Consider the following 23,960-nt stretch of genomic DNA (forward strand, 5'->3'; position numbering starts at 1 on the left):
ACCTCATCCTTGAGGGATGCCCCCAGGAAAAGTCAATGATCTCAGATTCCTGGATGGGCAGGGAGAAGAAACAGATCTCCTCCAGGGACTTGATCTTCATGTCCTTGACCAGGAGGCTCAGCTTGGTGACAGGCATCCATTCCTTGTCTTTGGCCTACAGAGAAGCCACTGTGGTCTCGCATTCCATCACCCCTGGGACCACCAGGCCCACCCACAACCTTGGTGCCATCTGACACTTGGTGTTTTCTCGAGAAGAAGCAGGGCAGTTGTCTTTGAATGGATGGTGGGCAGTGGGCGGGAAGGTAGGAGGAGGCCCGATCACACCACTTACTAGCTGAGTGATCTCAAGTCAGTAAAAGCAGGGAGGATATTCTCTGTCTCTTAACGTTGTGGGGAAGATAAAATTATAAAGCAACGGGTAAACTAGGGATTAATTTACTCCTCCTCTTCTACTTCCTGCCTTTCCTTCTCTTCTCTTCTGTCCCTCCTCTGTTCCCTCCTTTCTGTCCTTGATCATTGACTGTCTCATCGCGGGCACGTGCAGAGCCCTCAGGATGGTAGTGAAGCCCCCACAGTCCTTCTGACCACTTGTCAGAAGTCATGGCCAAGTGCTTGGAGAAGAATGTGATCACAGCACAGATGGTTCCCAACTTATGATGGTTCAATTTACAATTTTTCGGTTTGACTCTGGTGTGAAAGTGATTTGCATTCGGTAGAAACTGGGCTTCAAATTTTGAATTTGGATCATTCCAGGCTAGTGATATGTGTTAGGACACTTTCTCGTGATGCTGGGCAGTGGCAGCCGCAGCTCCTGGTCAACCCCGCAGTCGTGAGCGTCAACAACCGATACACTGACAACCATTCTGTATCCACACAGACATTCTGTTTTTCACGTTCAGTATGGTATTCCAGAAATTACATGAGATATCCAACACTTTACTATAAAATGGGCTTTGCGTTCGATGACTTTGTCTAACTGTAGGCTACCATGTTCTAAGCACGTGTTATGGCGGGCTCCACTAAGCTATGATGTTCAGTAGGTTAGCTGTATTAAATGCATTTTCGACTTAACAATATTTTCGTCTTATGATGGGTTTATCAGGACATAACCCCGCTGTGAGTTGAGGAAGATCTGAATTTAAAATCAAGTTGGTTGTGGCCAATTTCACCTAATTATGCTTTTTTCTCTGTTCCAGCGCCCCACCAGGCCTGTTCTTAATATATCATGACACTTCATTTGGTAGCATCTTTGGAAAACGAGGAGTTTCATATAAGTGAAACCTTAATTTGTTTTCCAGAAAACTTAAGCCCATCTCATTGTGACAAATTATACCAGAACTTCTCTAGGCTCAAAGGCACAGAAGGAAATAGGATGTGTAAGTGGTAATGGTGCAGAAGCAAGAACTTCCTTCTATGAGAAAGTCCCACCTGGAGAACTGTCCACATCTTTCACATTCAGGCCACATCCCAGGCCAATGACACGAGCCTCCAGGGGTGGGATCCAGGTGCCTGTTGTTTTTAAAGCTCCGCAGGTGATTCTAACACGTGGCCCATGTTGAAACCACGGCTGTGTGGTTTCTTAACACCCCGAACCTCTATGTTTCTGTGGGTTATGTGTCTATGTTTCTATGAATTAAAAAGAGGGAGGAGGAGGAGCAGGAGAAGGAGGAGGAGCAGGAGAAGAAGGAGGAAACTACAATGGTGTGGCCACCAGAAGCCAATGCCATGGTCCACAAGGATGGGGGTAGGGAAGTGTGAGTCACATCATTATGGAAATGAAGAAGACAGACCAGCTCCAGAGGGAGCCTGAGCTCTGGCCGCAGCTGATCACAAACTGTGGAAGTGGGCAGGAGAATAAAGAAAATGCAAGAGAGAAAAAGGCCAGATGAGAAAGAGAAAAAAAAGCAAATCCGATTTACAAGAAAGAAGGAGACTGGCAGGCAGGACATTTAAATTCTCTTTGAGGGAGAAAATAACTAAGTGAAGCAGATAAAAATCAAAGATAAATGATAGAGATGATAGTGGCAGTGATCATTTTTATGCAGTGTATGTTTGTCCTCCCCGATTAGGATAATTTTCTCTGGTCAAGGTTTAGGTTTGGTGAAGGCAGAAAATAAATTGGGAGAATGGTCTATTGGGCGACACACAATCAGCATCAGGCTAATGGCCCCAGGGCTGAAACCTTGGGATTTGATGAATGTATTCATTGCCTGGGCATCACACCTAATAAGCAGCATAAATACTAATATAGATGGAAATGTGGGTGAATGAGTTCAAATGACAGGAGGTACTGTATTGTACACATTGATTAGCACGGAAGAGAGAGCAGAGAGTATCTGGCTCTTGGACACCTGGCTTACAAATAACCTGTGCTCGTCAATGGCCTCTCTAGCTCCTTCCCATTTAATTTCCCCTCGGCCCTCCTGCAAACACTGTGGGTCCAAACCACAACAAAACATACAGGTTTAAGTACATTCTGTGGGATTGAAGCGATGGAAAGAAATACGTTGGGAACCACCTGTGTCCTTTGGAGCTGTAGTTTTCAAACTGTAGTTCTATAGTCTTTGGTCAAATGAAGTGTTACTGGGAAGGGCTAGAGAACTCAGATAAATTTAAAACAGAGAAAGGGTAAGCCAGCCTCTGTTACGCTTTTTCTCCTTGCATTTGGCCATGAAGGAGATGCTGGAAGAAGCAGAGCTTGGAAAAGATGTGAATATGAGAGTTGACATGAGATTTCCAAATAAGACTGGACAATCTATGTGATCGCTCAGCCCTTCTGACCCCCCCGCCCCGCCCCGTATTTCCCCCTTCACTTGTTATACTGCCTTAGAATCCCCTAATCAATAATTCCTTCGGTTCCAGGGTGCCTGGGTGGCTCAGTCGGTCAGACCTGCCTTTGGCTCAGGTCATGATCCCAGGGTCCTAGGGATTGAGCCCCGTGTTGGGCTCCCTTCTCAGTGGGGAGTCTGCTTCTCCCTCTGCCTCGCCCCCTGCTCTTGCTCTCTCTCACTCTCTCTCTCAAATAAATAAATAAAATCTTAAAAAAAAAATTCCTTCGGCTCCATATGCATCCTCCGTCAGAAGCTTAAGTCGGTTACAGAGACCAAAGGGCTCTCAGTCCCACATCCATGAATATGAATTCAATAATACTGGCCTTCAGATTCCCAGGTAAGCTCATCTGCAGTAAGATCATGGCATTGTACCAGTTGGGAGATGGGCAATGCTAGAGGAATGAGATGGGGAAATTCTATTCGGGTGTCCAAAGAGGCTTTGTTGGGGGCAGGGGTGGGGTGGGCTCTGGGAGCAATGTTGCAGAGAAAGAGGGAACAGGTTCTAAAATGTTAATACATTAACAATTTTGTCGAGGGTCAATCCTGTCCCACAGAAGGGGATGACAATTTTTCTTTGTAACTACACTTCTTGGTTTCCTGTTCTCAGTCTCATTATAGCAAACCAGAAGTTTGCTGTATTATTTACATGACTTTATGAGACAGTGGGTTCTGAGCTGTAAATAGATCTTTGGATCACAGCCCATTTAAAAGCTGCTGGCTTCCTGAAATGCATGATTGACTGTTTATCATGGAAGAGATTACATCTACAAAAACTGTTAATGAGAAATATGGAGGTGCACACATTTCAACAGTGCTCAGAGGTTAAATGTTCATCCAGATGGGGTATCTCTGAGGGACTAGAAGGAATGTAAGGCAGTGTTTATGGCTCCTGTGATCCAAACTTAGTTGTTGCCACGAAAAGGCATCTACTACAGTGGTTCTTAACTCTCTGGAGTGATTCATCCTGGGGGAATCTGAGAATTGGATGCATTCTTCCCATAATATGCTTATATGTACAGAATTTTGCATATATTTTCAGGGGATTCACAGAACTTAATGAAGACTTACTGCTTTTCTTAGACATGAGGCTAAGAACTCTTACTGTATTGAATTCAGGGAAAACACTAGTCCATGTATTCCTTTTTGTGGATAGTAATATTCCTATTTGAGAATCGGCTGTAGGGTAGGGGTGGAGAATCCATCCCAGTGCTTCCAGAAACTAGTGCATTTAACATTTGAAAAGAGGATTCAAGAGCTTGTACAAAATACAGAAAGATGTATAAGGCATGGTGTTTCTCCTCAAGGAAAATTAGATTTGGTTAGACTGGAGTATAAAAGTGGTGGTACCAATAATTGTGGCTGGAAAGGTAGACCAGATCCAGACCAGAAAGGGCCTTGAAAGCTACATTAAGGAGATGCAACTTAATTCTGAAGGCCAGTATGTTCCAACCTAATAGTTTTTCTGGTACAGTCCTCACTGTTTCGCCATTTCTATATACCAACACTACAATCAGATTGTTTTCTTCAACTTGAGTCCCCTTTACAATTTGTGTTTATTTAGACTTACTATTCAAGGTTTTGTGTTTTGTTGTCATCATTTGTCATCTATATGCAAATTAATACATGCCTCTTAAAAATATTGATTTGCCTTCCTCCTGAAATAATCTTATATGCACTCAGTATTCCTCACTTTGGCAAACACTGCTAAGGACAGTGGGGGTTTCTGATTGGGGGGGAGGTTGTGTTAGGAGAGTTGCTCTTTAAGATGTGTCATTCCACAGTCAAGTGTCAGCTGGAACGGAGGGGCTGGTGGTGGTGCGGCCAAGCAGAGCCCATTGGTCAAGGCAAACACGGTGAGACCCTGGCCTAGGAGGCAGAGTGGGAATGCATAGTGGAGGTAAGATGTGAAGTCTCTGAAACTCAGTTTAGAAAGGCCATCTTAGTTGGGGTGCCTGGGTGGCTCAGTCGTTAAGTGTCTGCCTTCGGCTCAGGTCGTGATCCCAGGATCCTGGGATCGAGCCCCGCATGGGGCTCCCTGCTCCGCGGGAAGCCTGCTTCTCCCTCTCCCACTCCCCCTGCTTGTGTTCCCTCTCTCACTGTGTCTCTCTCTGTCAAATAAATAAATAAAATCTTTAAAAAAAAAAAAAAAGAAAGGCCATCTTAGAATTGACACTCAAGCCAATTGTTAGGTAAATTCTTTAGTAAGTCAGCTCTTAAAGAGAATGCAATAATATGTTTATTTCTTGTATATTTATATTTTATTTACTGTATTGTTTTATTTTTCTCAGGAAAAGAGTATTTTCTGTGTTTTTCTTTTGCCTCGAATCCACTGATAATGTTTGGTGACCATGGCTGGGAAAGGTCAGGGGCATTTCTGTTGGTTCTGAGAGAGTCTGAGACCTTGATAGTGAGAATGGAAGTCAACTGGGCATTTTCTGTACACTTCTGTGGACTCCTCCATTTTGTTTCATTTTTCTGGTTAGCTGAAAAATAGATATAATTCTCACCCCATTGCTGTGCAGTTCAAATGACACAGGGATGCAACAGAACTTTGTCTATTATAAGGTGTTCTTCTACATTATATAAGATGAAAGATGTTAGCATCATTATTAGCTGTCCTGGCAAGGAATTGTGTAAATGACGTTTCCTTCAAATTTCTTTTTTATTTCAGTGAATATTTTCCGAGAAGAACATAGAGTGAGTCAATCTCCAAATGGGGGGCTTCTAGTTAGTCTGATTAAAATACTATCCTGGACAAGAATAATTTCAGTTTGCCCTTGATGCAGAAGTATCAAGTGGCCTGGTCTTTGTGCTTACATTTTCCTTGTAGGCATATGAGGGCTGCTACATAGGGGCATAAAGGGCATTCCAGAAATACCAACCCAACGGTGTATTCTTTTTGTTCCAGGAATCTTGAAGTCTAATAAATATTTGTTCAGATTACTCCAGAAATGAGAGAGAAAATGGATTCCTACTTCAAAGTCATTTTTAACATGGTCATACCTGGTATTTAGAATATGTTGACATATGGTGGGAAGTGCTCAGTCCTTGCAGAAAGATGCTCTTGGTTCAAGTTCTAAAGTTGCTACTAACTAGCTGCATGATTCTGGGCCTGTCACATAAGTCCTTGAGTTTTGGTTTCTCTCTATAACGTGCAGATACTAATAGTGACCTTAGCAAGGTTCATTGTAGTATCAAATAAGATGACATGAAGATGATCTTTGTTAAATATGAAGCACTATATAGACATCATCACCACTGTCATCATCATTGTTACAATGAAAGTATCTATTGAGTGTTTATTATGTTATCTGCATCCATTAACTTATTCAATTCTTATAATTAATCTCATAAATGCAATTATTATTATCTGGAGGAAAAAACAAAGGCATCTAGAGATTAAATAGTCTGTGGAATGCCATGCATTAAATAGCAAATCTGGGATTTGAAGCCAAGCAAATGGATTCCAAAACCTGCATCATCCTTATTCCTAGGAAGTGATATTCTGATCATCTAAAAGAGTTTCAGAACTTTCAAAAATCAACCTGCACCCCACTGTGTGTTGAGAACACAATATGGAGAACATTTTTAAGGGAGCAATACTTCTTCTGCATCTTTTTCCCATGATCTCATTTAAAATATTTAGATTTAAATTATGTTAAGATGACATTTAGATGAATTTAAACGGAGTTAGGTACAATTCAGCATCTATCTCAAAGAGCATTTCTATTTCTCTCCAAACATTGTGTTGGAGAGAACTGTTTTTTAAACTGGATACGTGACTCTATGACTTTCAGCCATTTGGCCTAAAAAGGCTTCTCCTTTGCAGCTCGAAGAGTGTTCTTCCCTCATGACCTTAGGAGTCTACTGTGCTTGTTTGGGCATTGGTGTTCAACAGGGAAGACATTGGGAGGTTACATCTGTGTTTCCTCTTGTCTGTACTCTCTGTCCATTAAGATGAGCAAAGAGGGGAGCTGGAATGTAAAGGTGGGATGACAAGTCTCTGAGGTCAAATTGTGCCTCACTGACAATTTTAGCGAGGACTACGAAAACACAAGGGCAAGAGTAGACGTCTGTGCTTACACTCGAGTTAGTCTCTGTAGTTACTCGTAGAATAAATGTAATTACAGTGAGAAGTCATCCAGTGCTTCCTAGAAGCCACACACTATGCCAACATTCTTTACCCATGCTAGAATGCTGAATTCTCTCAGTAACTCAGGGCCATAGAGTAACTGGGGTCTTCAAGAACATTTCTTACACGATGCTGAGACCCTAACCTGCCAAGTAACACTCAGCCACCGGCCCATGGTATTAAGAGTCTGACAAGCATCAAATTTTCCAAGCAAGGAACATCTTGGACTTGGTGGTCCTTCCCTGGATATAATAGGCCTGTTGGTAAAAAGAGAAGAAACCTCTTTGTTTAGAAGTCATGTTTGCTTGGTTTTTATGAATCTGTGAAAAGATGGGTAGAAAGTTGCCCCTCAGTTTCCCAAATGTGGCAGAGATTGTGATGGGATATGAGCATACATGTTAACTATGCCCTCATAAGGAAACACCTGTCCCTGCACTGAAGGTAGCAGTCTCGGGCCTCCAGGGTCTCATCGGTAGGGCACAGACAACACTCCTCTGTTGCCCTCCCTAGTATCTCTGGGAGATTCGCCAGTTCTGGAGCCTGGGACTGTCAAACAAGAAAAGGAAGCCGTGTGAGTGACATCTGGATACTGCTCAGCCTCGTCCTTGGCAGGGTATGGATGGAGGGCATGTGAGACCCTCGGGCCAATCTTGATCTTTTGGTCTATTGTGATATTTGTCTCATTGTGTTCCTTTAACATTTTTTTAAAAAGATTTTTTTATTATTTATTTGACAGAGAGAGAAAGCACAAGCATGGGGAGCAGAAGGGGGAGAAGCAGGCTTCCTGCTGAGCAGGGAGCCCGATGTGGGGCTTGATCCCAAGACCCTGAGATCATGACCTAAGCCAAAGGCTTTACTGACTGAGCCACCCAGGCGCCCCTCATTGTGTTTCTTAAAAAAAAAAAAAGGATCAAAGTATAATCTGTACCAAGAGGAGGAAGTATGGCCAATCCTAGAACACATGGGTATTATTAGCACTCCCCCTTAAAGCGGATGGTCCTGGGGCTTCATGGAGTTAAGTCACTTGAATGATGAAGCCAGAATTGGGATCCCGGTTTGTCTGCTTCTAGAGCTTGCTAACCACCACATGAGCATACCGCCCATAACTGAAGCAGATGGTCCTGAATCAAACCTGAGTCCATAAACCAAATCTATGACTCCCTAAGGAGATGTAACACTGCATTAGTGGAGATTTTAAGGCAATTTAATGGATATTAAATACGTATCTCTCCTCTAATGTATATTCCTCTGAATTCATTCATTTGCTCATCTATTAAATAAAGATTTATTGAGTGTTTGCTACGTATATGCTGTGCTACTGAGGGATAAAGGATGAGTGAGTGCAGGGAAAACAGAATAATGAATTAGACACAGATTCCGCTCTCAGGAGCTTACATGAGAAGTCAGAGACATACGTAAATGACTTAAGGTATAAATGATGAGCACCACAAGACAGTTGCAGATAAAGGAGTGCAGTGTATTCTAGGGGTGTGTGTGGGTGTGAATGCGTGCATGCACACGTGTGCATTCGTGGGCACGTATGTGTTTGGCAATTGGTTATGGCGAATGAGAGAGCTCTAGGTTTGAACAAATGCAGGGAAGCAGGCAATAAAAAAATAACTGCAAGAAGACTGGTTTAGTTAGCATGAAAGGTCCATAAAACAGTGGTGGAATTTAAGACCGGAAATAGAAGCAACGCGTTACACCTTCCATGCAGAGAGCGATGCCATTGGTTCTGTGCTTTGGTAGGAAGTAGCTGGCATTACTGAGCAGCAGGGGCCAGGAAACCACAGCTTGTGGTCACATTTGGCCCATGGGCTGTTTTTCAATGGCCAGTAAGTAGGGAATGGCTTTGAGATTTTGAAGCGTTGTTTAAAAACAAATAAGCACATAAACAAAGAAACTATGTGACAGAGACATTCTGCAGCACACAAAACCTGAACGTTTGCCAACCCCTCAGCGTATAGAACAGATTGCTGGAGGGTACTGGATTAGGGGAGACGAAATTACTGGGGAACAGCAATAGTCTAGACAAGGAAGACGAGGAGGGTGTGGGTGACAGCGTGAAGTCTGGAAACGCAGGAGCCTGGAGGGAGACAAAGCTGGATATTTGTGCACTTGGGAGTTGTCTCAAAATGAGACCTGAAATTTGAATAGTGAATGCAAGGGGAAAGAGCCGAGGATCGCTCTTTGATAAGTGTCTGTTTATAGAGTGGGGAGGAAGAAGAGGAACAAGCAAGCCCACTGAGCTAATATCATTGCTTCCATTTGTTCCATTAGCACATGCTCTATGCCCTTAGCCGATCTTTGCCTCAAGGTGCCCTCCTCCAGTGAGAACGTGACGATACCGAGATGCTCCCGCTTCGGCTGCTAGGACAGAACAGGGAGCTACTCCTTCAGTTTCGCCTCTCAGGCTATGTGTCCATAATCTTCCAAATAGAGCTCGATCCCAGGTCCCCTCTAATTCTCCCCAAGCTGCCTCTTCTCTGTGTCCCTGTGGCATCCCTGGAAGCTTCTTGATTGATGAGGTTTAAGGAGAAATCAGTTTATTTCTCCCCTCCCCCTGTACATCCTGAATTGATGGACCAGATAAGCGTCCTTAATAGTCTAGTTGCAAAGTTTGCTTCTACACTTTAGAATCACTACCACACAGGAGAGCTAGCTGTAGGAAAGGAAGCAGGACGCTCCTGTGGCCATACCATAAAGACTGTGACATGTACTGCAAAGGCCCCCAAGAGGCCACCAGGAGACTACCAAGGTTTATAGCAATTGTAGGGAGCAGGAGAGGTGACTGATGTCCCTGGAGGCCTATCTGAGTAAGAGCCAGATGACTCCACTTTGGGAGGGTATGGAGAAGCACCAGGCCCATGAGCAGAGGGACGGGTAAGTGAGAGGACCCAGGCAAGCAAAGAGGGGAAACAGTTTGGACTCTCTGTGAGGCACAGGGCAGAGAAAACTGCACTCAGCTACACTCTGCCTCCATGGAGTTCAACTCCGACGAGCAAATTATGGAGAAGGTTGGTGTTCAAGTTTGAGATGAATGAAGTGATGGTGGTGAGTGGAGGAGGGAGGGCAGCTGTGTTTACAGGGATGTGTGTGTGTATTTTAAAGTCTTGGATTTGGGAGCAGCGTACGTTCTGGATGCAGACATGACTCCCAGGTGTGACTGACAGGGGGCGGCAAGGTGGCCCCTGTGGGGGCCGGCAGCTGAGAGAGGACAGCAGATGGGAGGAGACGTCAGTGTGGAAATGGAAGGTGGCAAATGAGTCTCTAGACTTTCTAGGAAATTTACAGGACTGCTGAAATGGGTAGTTCTGGTAAGTTTTCATGGTTGGCATTGGGGAAACTGTTAGCATGCGGTCAGCAGGAAATCCGTCCTACATGCAGCAGGCTCTGGGGTTCATGCACCCCTTTGGAGCTGGAGGAAGTGTTTGAACTGAATCTCCTCGTGGGTACCAGCAGTTGTGGCTGTGAACCCCATCTGTGCCCTGGGTTCTCTATATATACAAGGTGGCCAGGCTACCTGGGTCTATGGACACTCAAGGATTAGAGATGGAAACTTTCACACCAAACCTGGAAGGGGCTGAAGGTTCTCACAGAGGTCATGCGGATGCTTTCTGGACATGGGTCTTGCTTACTGGAATCAAGTCCTGTTTTCCTAAATGTTCGGTTTCTCAAACTCAGAAACTGCCTCCTTCCCCTGCTCCCCTCCCTCCTGGGAGTCTCAGTGAGCCTGCCACAGTCCTGGGCACAGGGACACCATCATGAGCAAGAGGGCTCCAGACCACGCCTGGAGGAGCTGAGGGTCTGGTGGGGGAACTGGCTGAGAGGGACTCACTCCAGCCCCTCCCTACCCTATCTGCCTCCCTGTGGTTGAACCTTTCAGGGTCTGGTCCTGGCATCCCTCTGAAGGAGAAGTGCCCCGCCCCCCCGGAGTCCCCAAAGATAATCATTCCAGGATGCCCACGCAGACTTGAGGGGGTTCAAAGCCTGAGTGAGGCTTCTGCTCAGGTTTAAGCTGCTCTTTTAACGTCCCCTGTCAGCAGGCAGGCTCAAGTGACCTCTGAGGATAGTCTCTGCTTGCTGAGGTGGGCAGGGAATCTGCTCAGAGGGGGTTCAGTGAGACAATATCTGATAAGAGCATTTCCCACAGCGATGAAATACCGCGGTGTTGAGTCCTGCCTCCTCATTTACTAATCAAGTCCGTTTGCATCTCCTCATCTGTCAGGTGAGGATAATGATCCTACCTCTCTCCTTGGGACATTTGTAAAGATGGCAGCAGTTAATACATGTAAAGATTTAGCATGCTGCCTGGCACATGGCAAGTACTCGTTAAATGTTAACTCATGTTATTTCTGTTCACTCTAACAGAAGGTCTCTGTGATGATGCCACATTTGCAAGACACTTGCACCAGATGTAAGAAATATTTCAGTAGTTATTGGAGGACACTTCAGAAGCTACAGAAGTTTCCAGCATTCCGTGGGCACGTCCCTCCCTTTTCTACCTGCCTGGATTAGCATGTGAGCATAGCAGTCCTGTGTCACTAAGATATGTGACAATAAGCCCATCAGTGATTCCCTACTCCCAAGCAAAGGGAAGCCCTGAAGGGAAGTATTTTCCAGGAAGAAACCTATTTTCTCTCCTCGACTCATTTGGTGGAGGCAATCGGAAGCATTGGGGTGAGCTTAAGGAGGGTGCTGAGGCCCGGCTGCACACACTTCATTAAATCTGGGCAGAAAAAGTAGTGTCTTAGCTACTGAGGGGAGGAGGCTACAGGAGCCAATGGAAACTGAGGAACGTTGCGAGCTTGGCTGGAATAAAGAACAGTTGGTGTGTGATTCAAGAAAATGTTTCGATGGACAAAGGGAATATGGAGGGGACTCTACCACGCATGGGAAACACTATTTACATACCAATTCCTTCTTCTTCATGCACTCCATGAGGATGATGAACAGATGCTGGGCTTGGGTCCGAGTGTATGTGAAAGTCTTCTGGATGGTCACCAGCAGCTGGTCTCTCAGAGATTCATTGATAAGTCTGCAATTAGAAACAATGTCAACCACAGGTCAACCCAGCTCCTCTTCAGAACATGTTCCTGAGAAATATTCTAGAACACAGGAAAGCACTGTGGGGATTGATTTTAAACAGGAGTTATTTCTTCCTGTATTTTTCTGGCCACAGTTATTTCAACTGCGATAATTAAAAAAAAAAATGCACTTAAAAATAAATCCATTTTAATGTCTCAGAACCTAAAAGAGTAGTCAGAAGATGAATTTGGTTTTTTTTCTTTTATATGGCATGTGTCTAATACCCTGTTCCTCAAATGCCGTTATCAAAGAAAGCCTTACTCATTAGCATCTTGGTAAAAATTTACTGCATTACTTATATGAAGATTTAATTTTCAACTTCATCTCTAATTGTGGGGGAAAAGCTTCCATCTCAGTAATTTGAGCACCAATGAGGAGCAATGGGACTTATGTTTCTTCTAAGACCATTTCCTGTAGGTGGTAACTTATCTGACCTATGATTCAGGTCATCATTTATGTCAAGCATTGGCTGTGTTACAGCCAAAAAGAGTCTGATTCAGAGGAGGTCTAATATGGACTATTTCAGTAAGAGAGAGCTTTTGTGCTATAGAAGAATGAGGGAAAGCAAGGGAGGTACATGATACCCAACCACTGGCCTATTGCCTTTCGAAGCCGAACCAGCTAACTTTTAACTCTGCCCTCACTAAATGACCTGGTGAGAACTGGGTTATCTTTATTAGTCATCAGGGGATGAAAAATCACTTTACTGTTCATAGATTCTGTCCAAAATCAGGAAGATAAAACTTCTTGCAAGGACCAGCGACAAAATTACCATACTTTGCCTAGCATTTTATGGTTTTATCATTTTTTTCCCCATAATTGAAGAACCAGAAACTCTTATCTACAACAGTAAAATATAATTATTTCATTTGGTGCTCATGGGAACACTGTAGGCAAAAGGTCTGTACAATTTAAAAGGGAAGGGTATTTTAGCTGGAAAGAGCCAGATGCTTAAGGTCATCAGCAATTAAGTGGCAGAGCTAAAACCAGAATCTAGGTCTTCTGATTCCTTGTCCAGTATTCTTTCCATTACACCACTGTCTCTCATTACACCAAGTGCACTATACCTTGGCCTCTCTTCCTCACTGTGGCTACTTGAGAAGCAAATTATAACATATGCTTTAATGTGAAAGCATAACGAATTTTGTTGCTTCAAAGAAAGCAAGATGGGAGGCTTGAGGATAACCTTCTGTGCCCCAGGATTGTGTGAAGATCACCTGAACCCACTAGGTTGGACAATATGGTTCCCTAAGCTTTGGGGAGGGTGCATTCCTCATGACAGAATTATATCAAGGGTCCTGGAATGTCACGCAGCTCGATGGAGGATTGGGTTATGCCTTCTGCCTTCCAGGAAGGTTTATATCATGAATAGTTAGAAAAAGAGAATGATCCAGATGAAGTTGAAAAATAATACCAGATCCTCTCAAGATTACTAAATTATTCTGGACGACTCTGTGGCCTTAGGTGTAAACCAATCTGAAACCATTCATTCACTTACTCGTTCATTCAACAATTGCCTAGTGATGTCTATTTCGTGCCAGAGACTGTAGTGCCTGCCAGGGCTACAGGGATAGATGAGAGACACACTCTCCCAGCCTTCAATGAGCTTACACAATGGTGGAGTAGGAAGATTGGAACTAGCAATTTAACTGTGATTGGTAGTGGTAAAGAAGTAGAGAACTTGTGACAGTTGAATATAATCTAATCTAGGTGGTACAGGGAAGACTCCTCTGAGGAAGTGCTGTTTAATCTGAGACTTGAAGAATAAATGAGCATTAGCACAGGGGCGGGGGGGAAGCTAAGTAAGAGCATTCTTGGCAGATGAAATAGTGTGAAAAGATGAAAAGCCCAGTTTTGAGAAAATAAGGTCAGTATGCCTAGAACATGGAGAACAAAAGAAAGAGTGGAACAAGATGGTGCTGCAAAAGGGGTGAGTAAGGATAAGATCATGGGGGACTTTCGAGATGGTTAGAGACTTTGGATTTTATCCCACAGGTAGTGAGAAGCCGCTGGAGAGTGACATGATCCCATTTGTGTTGCCAAATTTCCTGAAGGGTCAAGACGTGAGCACTCTACTTGACAGGCAACCCATGTGGATGGGTCTAGAGAGTTTTGCAATATTGAGTATACATAAATGTTGTACATGATTAACAACACAAGAAGAGACTCTCCTCATTAGCCACTTGATAGATCCAATCATTCATCTGCAGGTGTTTAATTTTGATAACAGCTCGAGATTTGTTTTCCATTGCTAACGATCTGTAGTGAAATGCCAGTTCCCTGAGGTCATTAACTGTTCAAGGGATCTGTCTGTTATTTGTACGTCGTCTATCACTTTGTAAAAATTGAGAAATCATGTGAAACTTAGTTTATTGTGAGCTTTGTTAGTGAGGAGAACTGAAAGACATTGAAGATGTCTTTATACTAAAAAGTATAAGATCTTTATTTTGCAACTGAATGAAGTTGTGCCTTTGGTTAAATCATTTAGCAACAAACACCCAGAATTCTACTTCTAGAAGTACAAGGATTCTCTAGATTGGTGTTTTCTAAAGTGTGGGGTGCCAATCACTGATAGAGCAGAGTGGTTTTAGGTGAGACAAAGATGATTTAGTCTTTCCAAAGCATTAAGTTATACTCATTAAACATTAAATAACTATTATTCTGGCTTTAGTTCTTTTACTATCCTGATTGCATCAAGAGGCAAATCACATTTTTGATGTTTCTTTGGTTTTATTAGCTCATGAGCATTTGTAAATCTCCCCCTTTTGGCAAAAAAATAACAGGTATTAGGTCCCATGCTTTTTGCAGAAAGAGTTTAAGAACTTTTAAAAGAAGATCCTGTAAAGCATTTGATGTGTTCAGAGCACTTCATGGTTTAGGACATACAATGGGATCATATCATTTGATTTTCACATCAGTCTGAGAGAGAAGTAGGTATTAATTCCATTTTGCAGAAGAGGAGGCTGTGGCCAAAGAGACCAAATGATTTGTACAAGACCAAATGAGGTTGATGATCTTGGTGCTTGAGCTGAGTCTGCTGAATTCAGCCTTCCATTGTGGTGCTGCTTTTCCTGTTTGAAACCTCTAAATATGTCTTTTAGTTTCCTAATCATCTGCACTGGAAGTAGAAATTTAAGTATATTTGTTTTAGGAAATTGTTCTTCCTTTTTGTGATAGAACATCTGAAGGAAATCTGAAGATACGGGGAAGAGTGAGGACAATGGCAAAGTGCATTTAGTATGTTGAAGATTCTATCGCTTCTGATTTCCTCACAAGTATTTGCTAAGCTGAATGATATGTTTTCTGTTTGGCACAAAGACTTCCCCTGTCTTCTCTAAGGACCCTTTCTTACTTTGTGACCATATTCTGTAGGATATTGGGAAGCCTGCTTTCTTGAAATTATTGCTTTCCTAGCTCTTCCCGTTTTTTTTTCCTGCACAACACTGGAAGGATTTAAAAATCTTGACCGTGATATTTGATCACCAGCAAAAAATAGAAATAAGCCTATTTTAGTTTTCTTTTTATGGCACAAGAATAGTGACTGAGAATTTCTTGACATCAAAACATGGTCAGAGTATTATATAAAATTTTCATTTTAGAATTGGGTCTTTGACAAAATGGTGCCTATTTACAGAAACTTAATTTGTGGCTCCATATGGACCAATGCTATTTTTGGTATACCTCAAATTAGAATGTTTCTTGATTTAGGAAGGGTAGTCATTGAAGTGAGGAAAATCTCCATACTATGGCATTTGTGTTTCCATTTAAATGCTGAACTTTGATCTGGAGCTTTTTGGATGAGTCACAGAAGTATCTGAAATAGGTCAACGATCATCCAGTGCTCAGAGTAACCAAAGGAACTTCCCACACTTGGCTACTCTCATTCTGTTCAAAGGCTAGCAATACAACCCACGTGTGCACACTTTTCTCGGAATGACTTTAATTACCTGTCATATCAGAGTTTTGTTCCTCGATTTAAAAATTAGAAAATGCATTTAGAATTGAATGGGACGCGAAGAGCGAGACTTAGGTTAATGGCTTTCATCAAGGAGCGAAGCCCTTCTCCTGCCCTCCACACATGCTCTCAGTTCATTTATTCAGATACAATATGAGAAAATTTTACCTATATAAATAAAGATCATTAATAGTACCGCAATTTGGTACTTAAAAGACATCATTTCCCAGAGAATCTCTAATGCTCTAAAGAAAAATAAAATTTTGTCATTTGCTTCATGCCAAAGCAAATTACTACATGTAACCTCAGGAGACAGAAAGGTTACATGTCTTACCTAAGGGTCACAGAGAATGGCATTTTTCTTCTCCTCATTCTCTCCCCCTCCTCCTCCTCCCATCCCCCTCCTCCTCCATTTACTCCCTCTCCTCTTCCTCCTCCTTCTTCTCCTCCTTCTTCTTGGTTAGTTAAAGTTACCCCTTCCTCCCAAATGCTATGACTGTGGGGTCACAAGTAACAGCACGATTCTTCCCGGAGAGGGAACCCACATTGTGGATAAAAACCATCACAGTCACCAGGGTTAGGCTGTCTGGAACAAAGCTGTCACTTGCTAGCTATATGATCTCGTGCGAGCTGTTTAGTCTTTCCATGTCATGTTTTTCATGTATGTAAAATGAGAATTATAAGAGTGCTTATCTCATAGACTTGTGAATATTTAATGAGTTAATCTTTGTAGAGGGCCTGATGCGTAGCAAGGTCTATGCAAGCATTTGTGTTATTAAAACACAGTCCCACACAGCTCCTGGCTCACTGACATTCCTTCTTGTTCAGTAGCATGGCCAGTGGCTGGGGTCTTTGTGTGCAATACAGAGCTCTCTCCTGGGACCAACGGTGCTCTGCATCCTTGCTCAGCCCAACAGTACAAGGCCACTCCCAAACCAAGCTGGAGAAAGAACTTTCCCATTTCAGAGAGGCCAGGGATCACCAGTTCTTTCTTATGTTTGGGAAAGAGGGATACATAGCAGATTTAGGAGGCTTCATTATCTGTGAAACCTTGCAAACCCTCCATGCAGTCTTCTGCACATCTATTTATTTATTCATTCAACAAACAATACTGGTGCCTACTATGGGCCAGGCACTCTGCTAGGGGTAGAGAGATGAATAATATTTAGTTCTAGCCTCAAGGAATTCATAGGGTTGTAAGCCATATATTTTGGTAATAATAGGTAACACACCCTCAAACTTAGTGATGTAACAGAGCATTTTTTTTTTCAATTGTGTTGATTTTGTGGGTCAGGAATTGAGGCAGAGCACAGTGGGGATGACTCATGGCTGCTCCATGAGAGCTGGGTCCTCAGCTGGACAGGATGGAATGGCTGTATGTCTGGGGCTCCATTCTTCTCTACGTGGCATCTGTTGGGGATGCAAGGACTTCTTTGCTCCATTGTCTGGTACCCAGCCTGGGATGGCTGAGAGAACTGAGGACTGGCTCATTGTTCTTTCTGGTGGTTGCACAGTGGATGGACTTTGTACACAGCAGCTGGCGTCTCTCAAATTGAGGATTCCAAGAGTGTGTTTGAAGAGGCCCAGGCAAAAACTTCAAGACTTCCTCTGATTTAACCTCACAAGTCCCAGAATGTCATTTCCTTACATTCAATTAATCAAGCATGTCTAAGAGTAGCCTGGGTTCAAGAGGAGGGAGGGACTCCATCTCTTGGTGGAAGGAAAGCAGGAATATACAGAGAAGGAATATATTGATGGTGGTCATCTTGGAGACCAGCAAATCCATCAAGGGATTCTGTTCAGATGAGACATTATAAAGCATCAGTCTTTTCCACAGTTTAATGATAAACACCCTCAGCTGTCTTACTTTGCATTTTTTCTTTTAATAGCAGATTATGAAAATCACCTTTTCCTTAAAAGTGATAGTCTAACCACTCAGAAGTATTTTCAAAATGTTATTACTGATTTGAAGCATAGAACCTGCAAATATTTTCTCTTTTGCCTCAGCGGCCTATTTACATTTATTTAGCATATACTATGTACCAGGTATTTCTTTTAGGCCTTGGGCATCGGCCGGAGCCTTTTTTCCAGGGATACCATCATCATACTTTGTCCCTATCAAATGCAGCATGCAAGGGACATCTTCAGTCAAATGTGTGCATGCTTGGGTCAGCCTTAATGCCCAGCTTAAGTCACCACCAAAAACAGTGGGGTGTTTTCTTGGTGCCATCATCTTGCCTTGAGGTCTGTTTAGAGAAGAAAAGCAACAAGCACCTGCCAAAAGCTAGAGAGAAATTTTGACTTACTAATGTATTGTTCCCGTTTATGTTATTCTTTTTTTGGCGGGGAGTGGCAGAGGGAGAAAGAGAGGGAATCTTAAGTAGGCTCCATGCCCAGCACAGGGCCCGATGAGGGGCTCGATCTCATGACCCCAAGATCATGACCTGAGATGAAATCAAGAGTCAGACGCTTAACTGACTGAGCCACACAGGCACCCCCAGTTTACATTATTCTTGATCTACCTTTGTTTGGGCCCTCCTCATATCTTACTCAGATGGTACTAATAGACTACTAATTGCTTTCTTTTCTATCCTCCTTTAATCCATTCCACACATTTGATTGAATGCTTGTTCTACAAAGCAAAGATGATTCCATCACATCCTTCTTAAAACCCTGCAATAGCTTCTCATCACCAGTAAGATAACATTTCAACTTCTGATTTTTCTGGAGTTTGTATGTTGCTCATCTGAAAATTCAGCTGAGGGATTTGAACTTTGGAATAAATTAACTGATACAATTTAGGAGCCACCATTTTGTAGATGAAGGGTCTGGAACCTGCAGTGGGAAGTTAACTTGCTAAAGATTATATACCTGAAAGCATCAGAGCCAAACTTAGAGGACAAGAGAGTCAGGAAGGAAGAATCTTTGATAATGAACTACACTAACCTAAATATGTAGGCTCAACTCAGTGTGGTTATGTAAAGTTAGTAATTTGTTGTTTAATGACTAGATACAAGTGGAGATTTCTTCTGTTTTACCCCTGAGACAGGATGTTCTTTATCTTATGTGTGAGAAGACTGAGACTGAGTAACGTGGTTCCAAGGATCCAATTTTTCCCCAGAATTACTCCCCAGCTTCTCAGATGCCCAAAGTTCCTTTTAATTAATTGAGAGGCCAACAAATATTTTGCTCAACAATTGGAAGCCCTAAGAGCAACTCTTAGGTTAAGTGATGTGAATGGGACCCAGGGAAGTGACCAATAGATGGGATGGGATAGGGAGGGACTTACTTTGCCCAGCTTTTTACTGAAGATCAACTCCAGATACAAATGCCTTCTATCAGCTAAGACCTGTGAAAATAGTACCTCTAATCTTGTTTTAATATGTAGCTTAGAAAAGTGGTTCACTGGGGCTTTTCCTAAGGGTTCTATCTAGTAATGCGAGGTAGTGAGAATGATTTTGGAGAAGCTGCCTGTAATCGGGAAGGATGCACACTTGTGGATGCAATCTGTTCAAAAAATTTCATTTACCACTACCCACAGAGGGAGCATTTCTTATTTTTGTTCACTTTCTCCTTATTTTTTTTTTTTACTTTTTTTAAATCCACTCTAGAATCTTGAGCTAGATATGGTAAAACAGAAGGCGCAGATACACATACAAAAGGAAACAGAAGGGGGGGTGATGCAGTGGGGTTGAGCGTTGTAAGGAGGGGCCCTCAGTACCTATTAAGATTTGGGCTGGGCATTTTATGTGTGGCATTTCATGAAGACAGATTAATCCAAGAAAATCCTAACTAGATTAACCCCTTGGATGCATGGATGATGACACGTGATATTACTTATGTATTCTCTTTTCTCAGTCTTCATCAAGGACCAAGGTGCTGAAGATAGAAGCTTTGCTACTATCCCCTTACCTTGATTCCCTTCACCCTTCTCTTTTCCCATAGCATATCACTTTCTAAAGTATTATACAATGTGCTTATTAAGTTAATTACTTATTATCTATCTGATCCTGCCAAAATGTAAGTTCTGTGACCACATTTTTGTCTATTTTCTTGACAGGTGTATTTTTGCCAGTGTCTAGAAGAGTGCCTGAAACATAGTAGGTTTTCAAAAAATATTTGTTGAGGGGTGCCTGGGTGGCTGGGTCGGTTAAGTGTTTGACTCTCGATTTCAGCTCAGGTCATGATCTCAGGGTTGTGAGACTGAGCCCCACATTGGGCTCCATGCTCAGCGGGGTTCTGCTTGAGATTCTCTCTCTCCCTCTCCCTTTGCCCCTCCCCCAGCTCATGCGCTCTCTCACTCACTCTCACTCTAAAATAAATAAATAAATCTTCAAAAAAATATTTGTTGAATGATTGAACACACAATGTCAGTTGGATGAAAGAATGTAATTTAAAAAACGAAGGGAACAATGTCCAATAACATCGAAAATCCGTCAGACACTCAAGGTGTCCCCAAGGGGTGGAGCTCAATTACATAAATACTACAGCTATGTTCTCCAATATGGGAGCTGTTAGCCACATGTGGCAATTCAAATTTAAATTAAGTACAGCTAAATAAATTTAAAATTCAAATCCTTAGTCACACTAGCCACAGTTCAAGTGCTCAGTGGCTATCTGACTGGGCAGACAGAGGACATTTCCATCATCACAGAAAGTTCTATTGGAAAGCAGTGCTCTTGAGGCAGACAGGGCTGCCAAGCTCTTTACCTTGGGCAGAAACTAGCAGGACATGTAGGTGAAAAAATCCTCAGCAGTGTTGGCTGTGTCTCTGTAATTTCTCTCCTTTCCTTCTTTTGGGTATGAATATACCCAAGAGTGAAAACTGTTATGTGTTGCCAAAGCATACAGGGACTGCCACATGGTCAGGTAGCTTCTCTGCTGCCAAAATTGAAGGGGAAAACACATCCTCTGTGTTCATTCCAAGTGTAATCCCATCAGTGACCATTGCATGTAGCCAGGCAGGAGGAATAGTGGGATTTTTATTGTTTTAGGCCCTCCATAAAAGACAGAATCAGAGCTGGACTTAGATGTATGAGCTTCTTGGGCAGGCAAAAGCATTGGCTCCTCTTTAACTGACATATTTTAAAGGTTGGTCTAACATTTATTCAGAGGAGAAGTTCACCTGCACGTGAGAGAAGGGGGGAAGCTGGAAGCTGTTGTTAACAATCACTCAGCTCTGGGGCAAGCAAGCCTCCTGCAGTTACTGGTCTCATCTTCCGAGAGGCAATACGGTGTAGCTGCAAGAGCGTAGTTTCCAGCCCCAATGTCCTTGGACAGACCACTCCCTAGTGGTGATGTCGAGCAAACTTCCTAATCCTTCTGTCCTCAATTTCCTTATTTATAAAATGGGGATAATTATCGTAGCTACCCCAGAGAGTTGATGACAGACTGTATTTAGATCAGGTTCTTGCATGCAGAAGCTTTAAAAAATATTCAATTTTTCAAGTATGCTTTTGGGAAGAGGGTCAGAGGTGTGGGGGAAAGGGTGAGGCAAATCTCAACTCTCTCTCAAAGTAATTTGTCAAAGATTCCTTCTAACCCCATATTCTACTCTATGAGATGTGGAAGCAAGTATAATTTTATTTTTTTCAGATGGATTAGTGATGGACTAATTCCTCGCAGTTTTTAAATTATTCTTTCTTATAAATTATCCATGGACAACTGCTCAGTTAATCTGTCCCTCAGTCCAGCTTCAAACAGTACCCCACAACAAAGAGCCTCTTGTTTTTGATATCCTATGTATTATGCCTGTAGGGAAAGACTCATATTGTCAGACAGTTTAGACTGATGCGCTTCACAGTGTTGATGAAACATGGACTATTTCCCAGACATCTTTTAGGCAGATAAATTTCTTATTTTGCCCTTGGCTTCATAATTCAATGTGCTATTTGATGACTGCCTGGTAGTGATATATGGGGTTATCTATAACACTTGGTCTTCACTCCAGAATAAAAGTAGCCATCCATGGCATGTTGACTGTACATTTCTTTCTTTGCATCATTGTTAATCCACCACAGAAATCTTTCCCCTGAGCCCATATGTGGCCTCAGACTCATTCTCAACACAACATTCTAGGACGCTGGTACCAACGGATTGTTGTTGACACGATGAAAACTATTTGTCATGCCTGCATTAGAGATAATAAAATCTCAAATATACTATAAAATGATTAATACCAAGGATATCACAGGATTGAAGAACTCCAAATCTTAGGTTTTTCTCCAAGACACTGAACTAGGACTTCCGTGAACTTAAAGGAATTGATTTTTTACTGCTTACTTTAGGGATCACTGCTTGTGGATACTTGATTTGCACTGAATATCTCCAGAAAACACAATAAATATGTGTATCAACTCTAGGACAGTTGTCCAGCAATTACGACAGCTAAAGAGAAAGCTTACTGAAGCTGAGAGGAGACTTTTCTTGACAACAGTAGTACAGACATGAGTTAACCTTGGAATGCTACTTTAATGCATCTTTAGTGTGTCTCTGGTGGAAGAAGCTTTTATAGCAGGTGGTCACTGCTGTATTCAGTTTTTATGAATCCTGTGGTCCATAATCAACAATGAGAATTGCATGGGGAATCTAATGGAAATCTATTAAGAACACTGCAAACATTATCTATTATTAATGATACCACCAGGTGAGATGTTAATCCACTCTATTTCTAGAAGCTGCAGGTTCTCGTGTCAGCCAGGATGATTCAAAATTCATCTCCTCTAAGGTAGAGGGATTAAATACCAGGGCATTTTATTATCTGAGGCTCCCTCAGATACATTTTAAACGTATTTGTGGATTTTAAAGTCCTCACGACTTCTTTTCACGAGAGAAAGAGGCTGTCTTGTAGAAACGGGTAAGGAAATGTACGTGTACATCTCCTGCTAAGACAGAGCAGCTTACGGCAGCAGTGGGGAGGACAAATCAGTTTGATTGTCTGGTGAATGGAAGGTTCGTTGAGATGGCCCTAGGGAGAGGCTGGGGCCAGAATGCAAAGGGTCTTTAGTCCAAGCAAAGAAATGTGGACTTGACCTGTGGATTAATGGTCTTTAACTGGGTTCCACAAAGAAGCCCCTAGAATTTTGAGGAGGTGCTCCAAAGCTGCCTCAGAGCTGCCTTAGTGGGTGAGAGCCACGCAGAGAGAGGGAGGCTCTAGACCAGTGGCTCTCAAATTATGTTCCCTGGACCAACAGCATCCACATCTCCTGGGTACTTCTTGGAAGCACAAATCACCTGGCCAATTAGACCGAACTAGAAAATCTGAGATGGAGCCCAGCTATCTGATTTTTAATAAGCCCTCCAGGTGATTCTGATGCAAGATAAACACTTGAGAACCACTGGTCTAGGCCTTCCACCCAGCTTCACCAGAGTAAACATGTATGTATCTTGTCTGTCTCATATATTGCACTTCTGAGGTTTCGTATGAGAAGGGACCCAAGGGCTTTCAAAAAGTGAAAATCAATGCTACACGCAAGTGGGAAATTGGGACTCTTAAAGGGTTGTCCCCTGCAACTATAGAGTCTAAGGAAAATGAGCCAGGACCTTCTAATGCTGAACATAGTGGCTTTGATGACTGCCAGTGGCGTCTCCAACAGCAGAGAGAGCCGTCATTCAAACTAGCACCATTTGGGGTCTAAATACTTTTACGTTTCTCTTTCTCTTTTCCCTTTTGAAATTGGTCATCCATTTTGACCTAGTCAGAAAATCATTTTCAAAAGGAAGAAGGAAGTGAACTGAACGCCCATAAGAAATCATGTAAATAAAAATATGAACAGAGAAATCTACCAGTCCTGTCAAAGTGAGTATTTCTGTGGCATAGCTTTCTCTTCAAGGGAGGGATTTTCAAGTCTAACAGATGTTTGGAACCAAGAACAGCTGTGATCAAGAAATAAATGAGGTATTTACAATTGCACCCAAAACCATAAGATACCTAGGAATAAATCTAACCAAAGAG

The 23,960-nt window shown here is 42.6% G+C and overlaps 1 protein-coding gene across 6 annotated transcripts in view; it reads right to left on the reverse strand.

Annotated features, from left to right (window-relative positions):
- The window catches only part of TRPM3 (transient receptor potential cation channel subfamily M member 3), a 535,004-nt gene that overhangs the window by 153,010 nt on the left and 358,034 nt on the right, over positions 1-23,960 (reverse strand). For all 6 annotated transcript variants that reach the window (XM_081802839.1, XM_081802841.1, XM_081802838.1 and 3 more), the window contains one exon: positions 11,878-12,001. In XM_081802839.1, the coding sequence (XP_081658965.1) occupies positions 11,878-12,001 (124 nt within the window). The remainder of the gene's footprint in view (positions 1-11,877; positions 12,002-23,960) is intronic.

The sequence above is a fragment of the Leptonychotes weddellii genome, chromosome 14, assembly GCF_054177405.1.
Source record: "Leptonychotes weddellii isolate Sample4059 chromosome 14, ASM5417740v2, whole genome shotgun sequence".
Taxonomy (NCBI): Eukaryota; Metazoa; Chordata; class Mammalia; order Carnivora; family Phocidae; genus Leptonychotes; species Leptonychotes weddellii.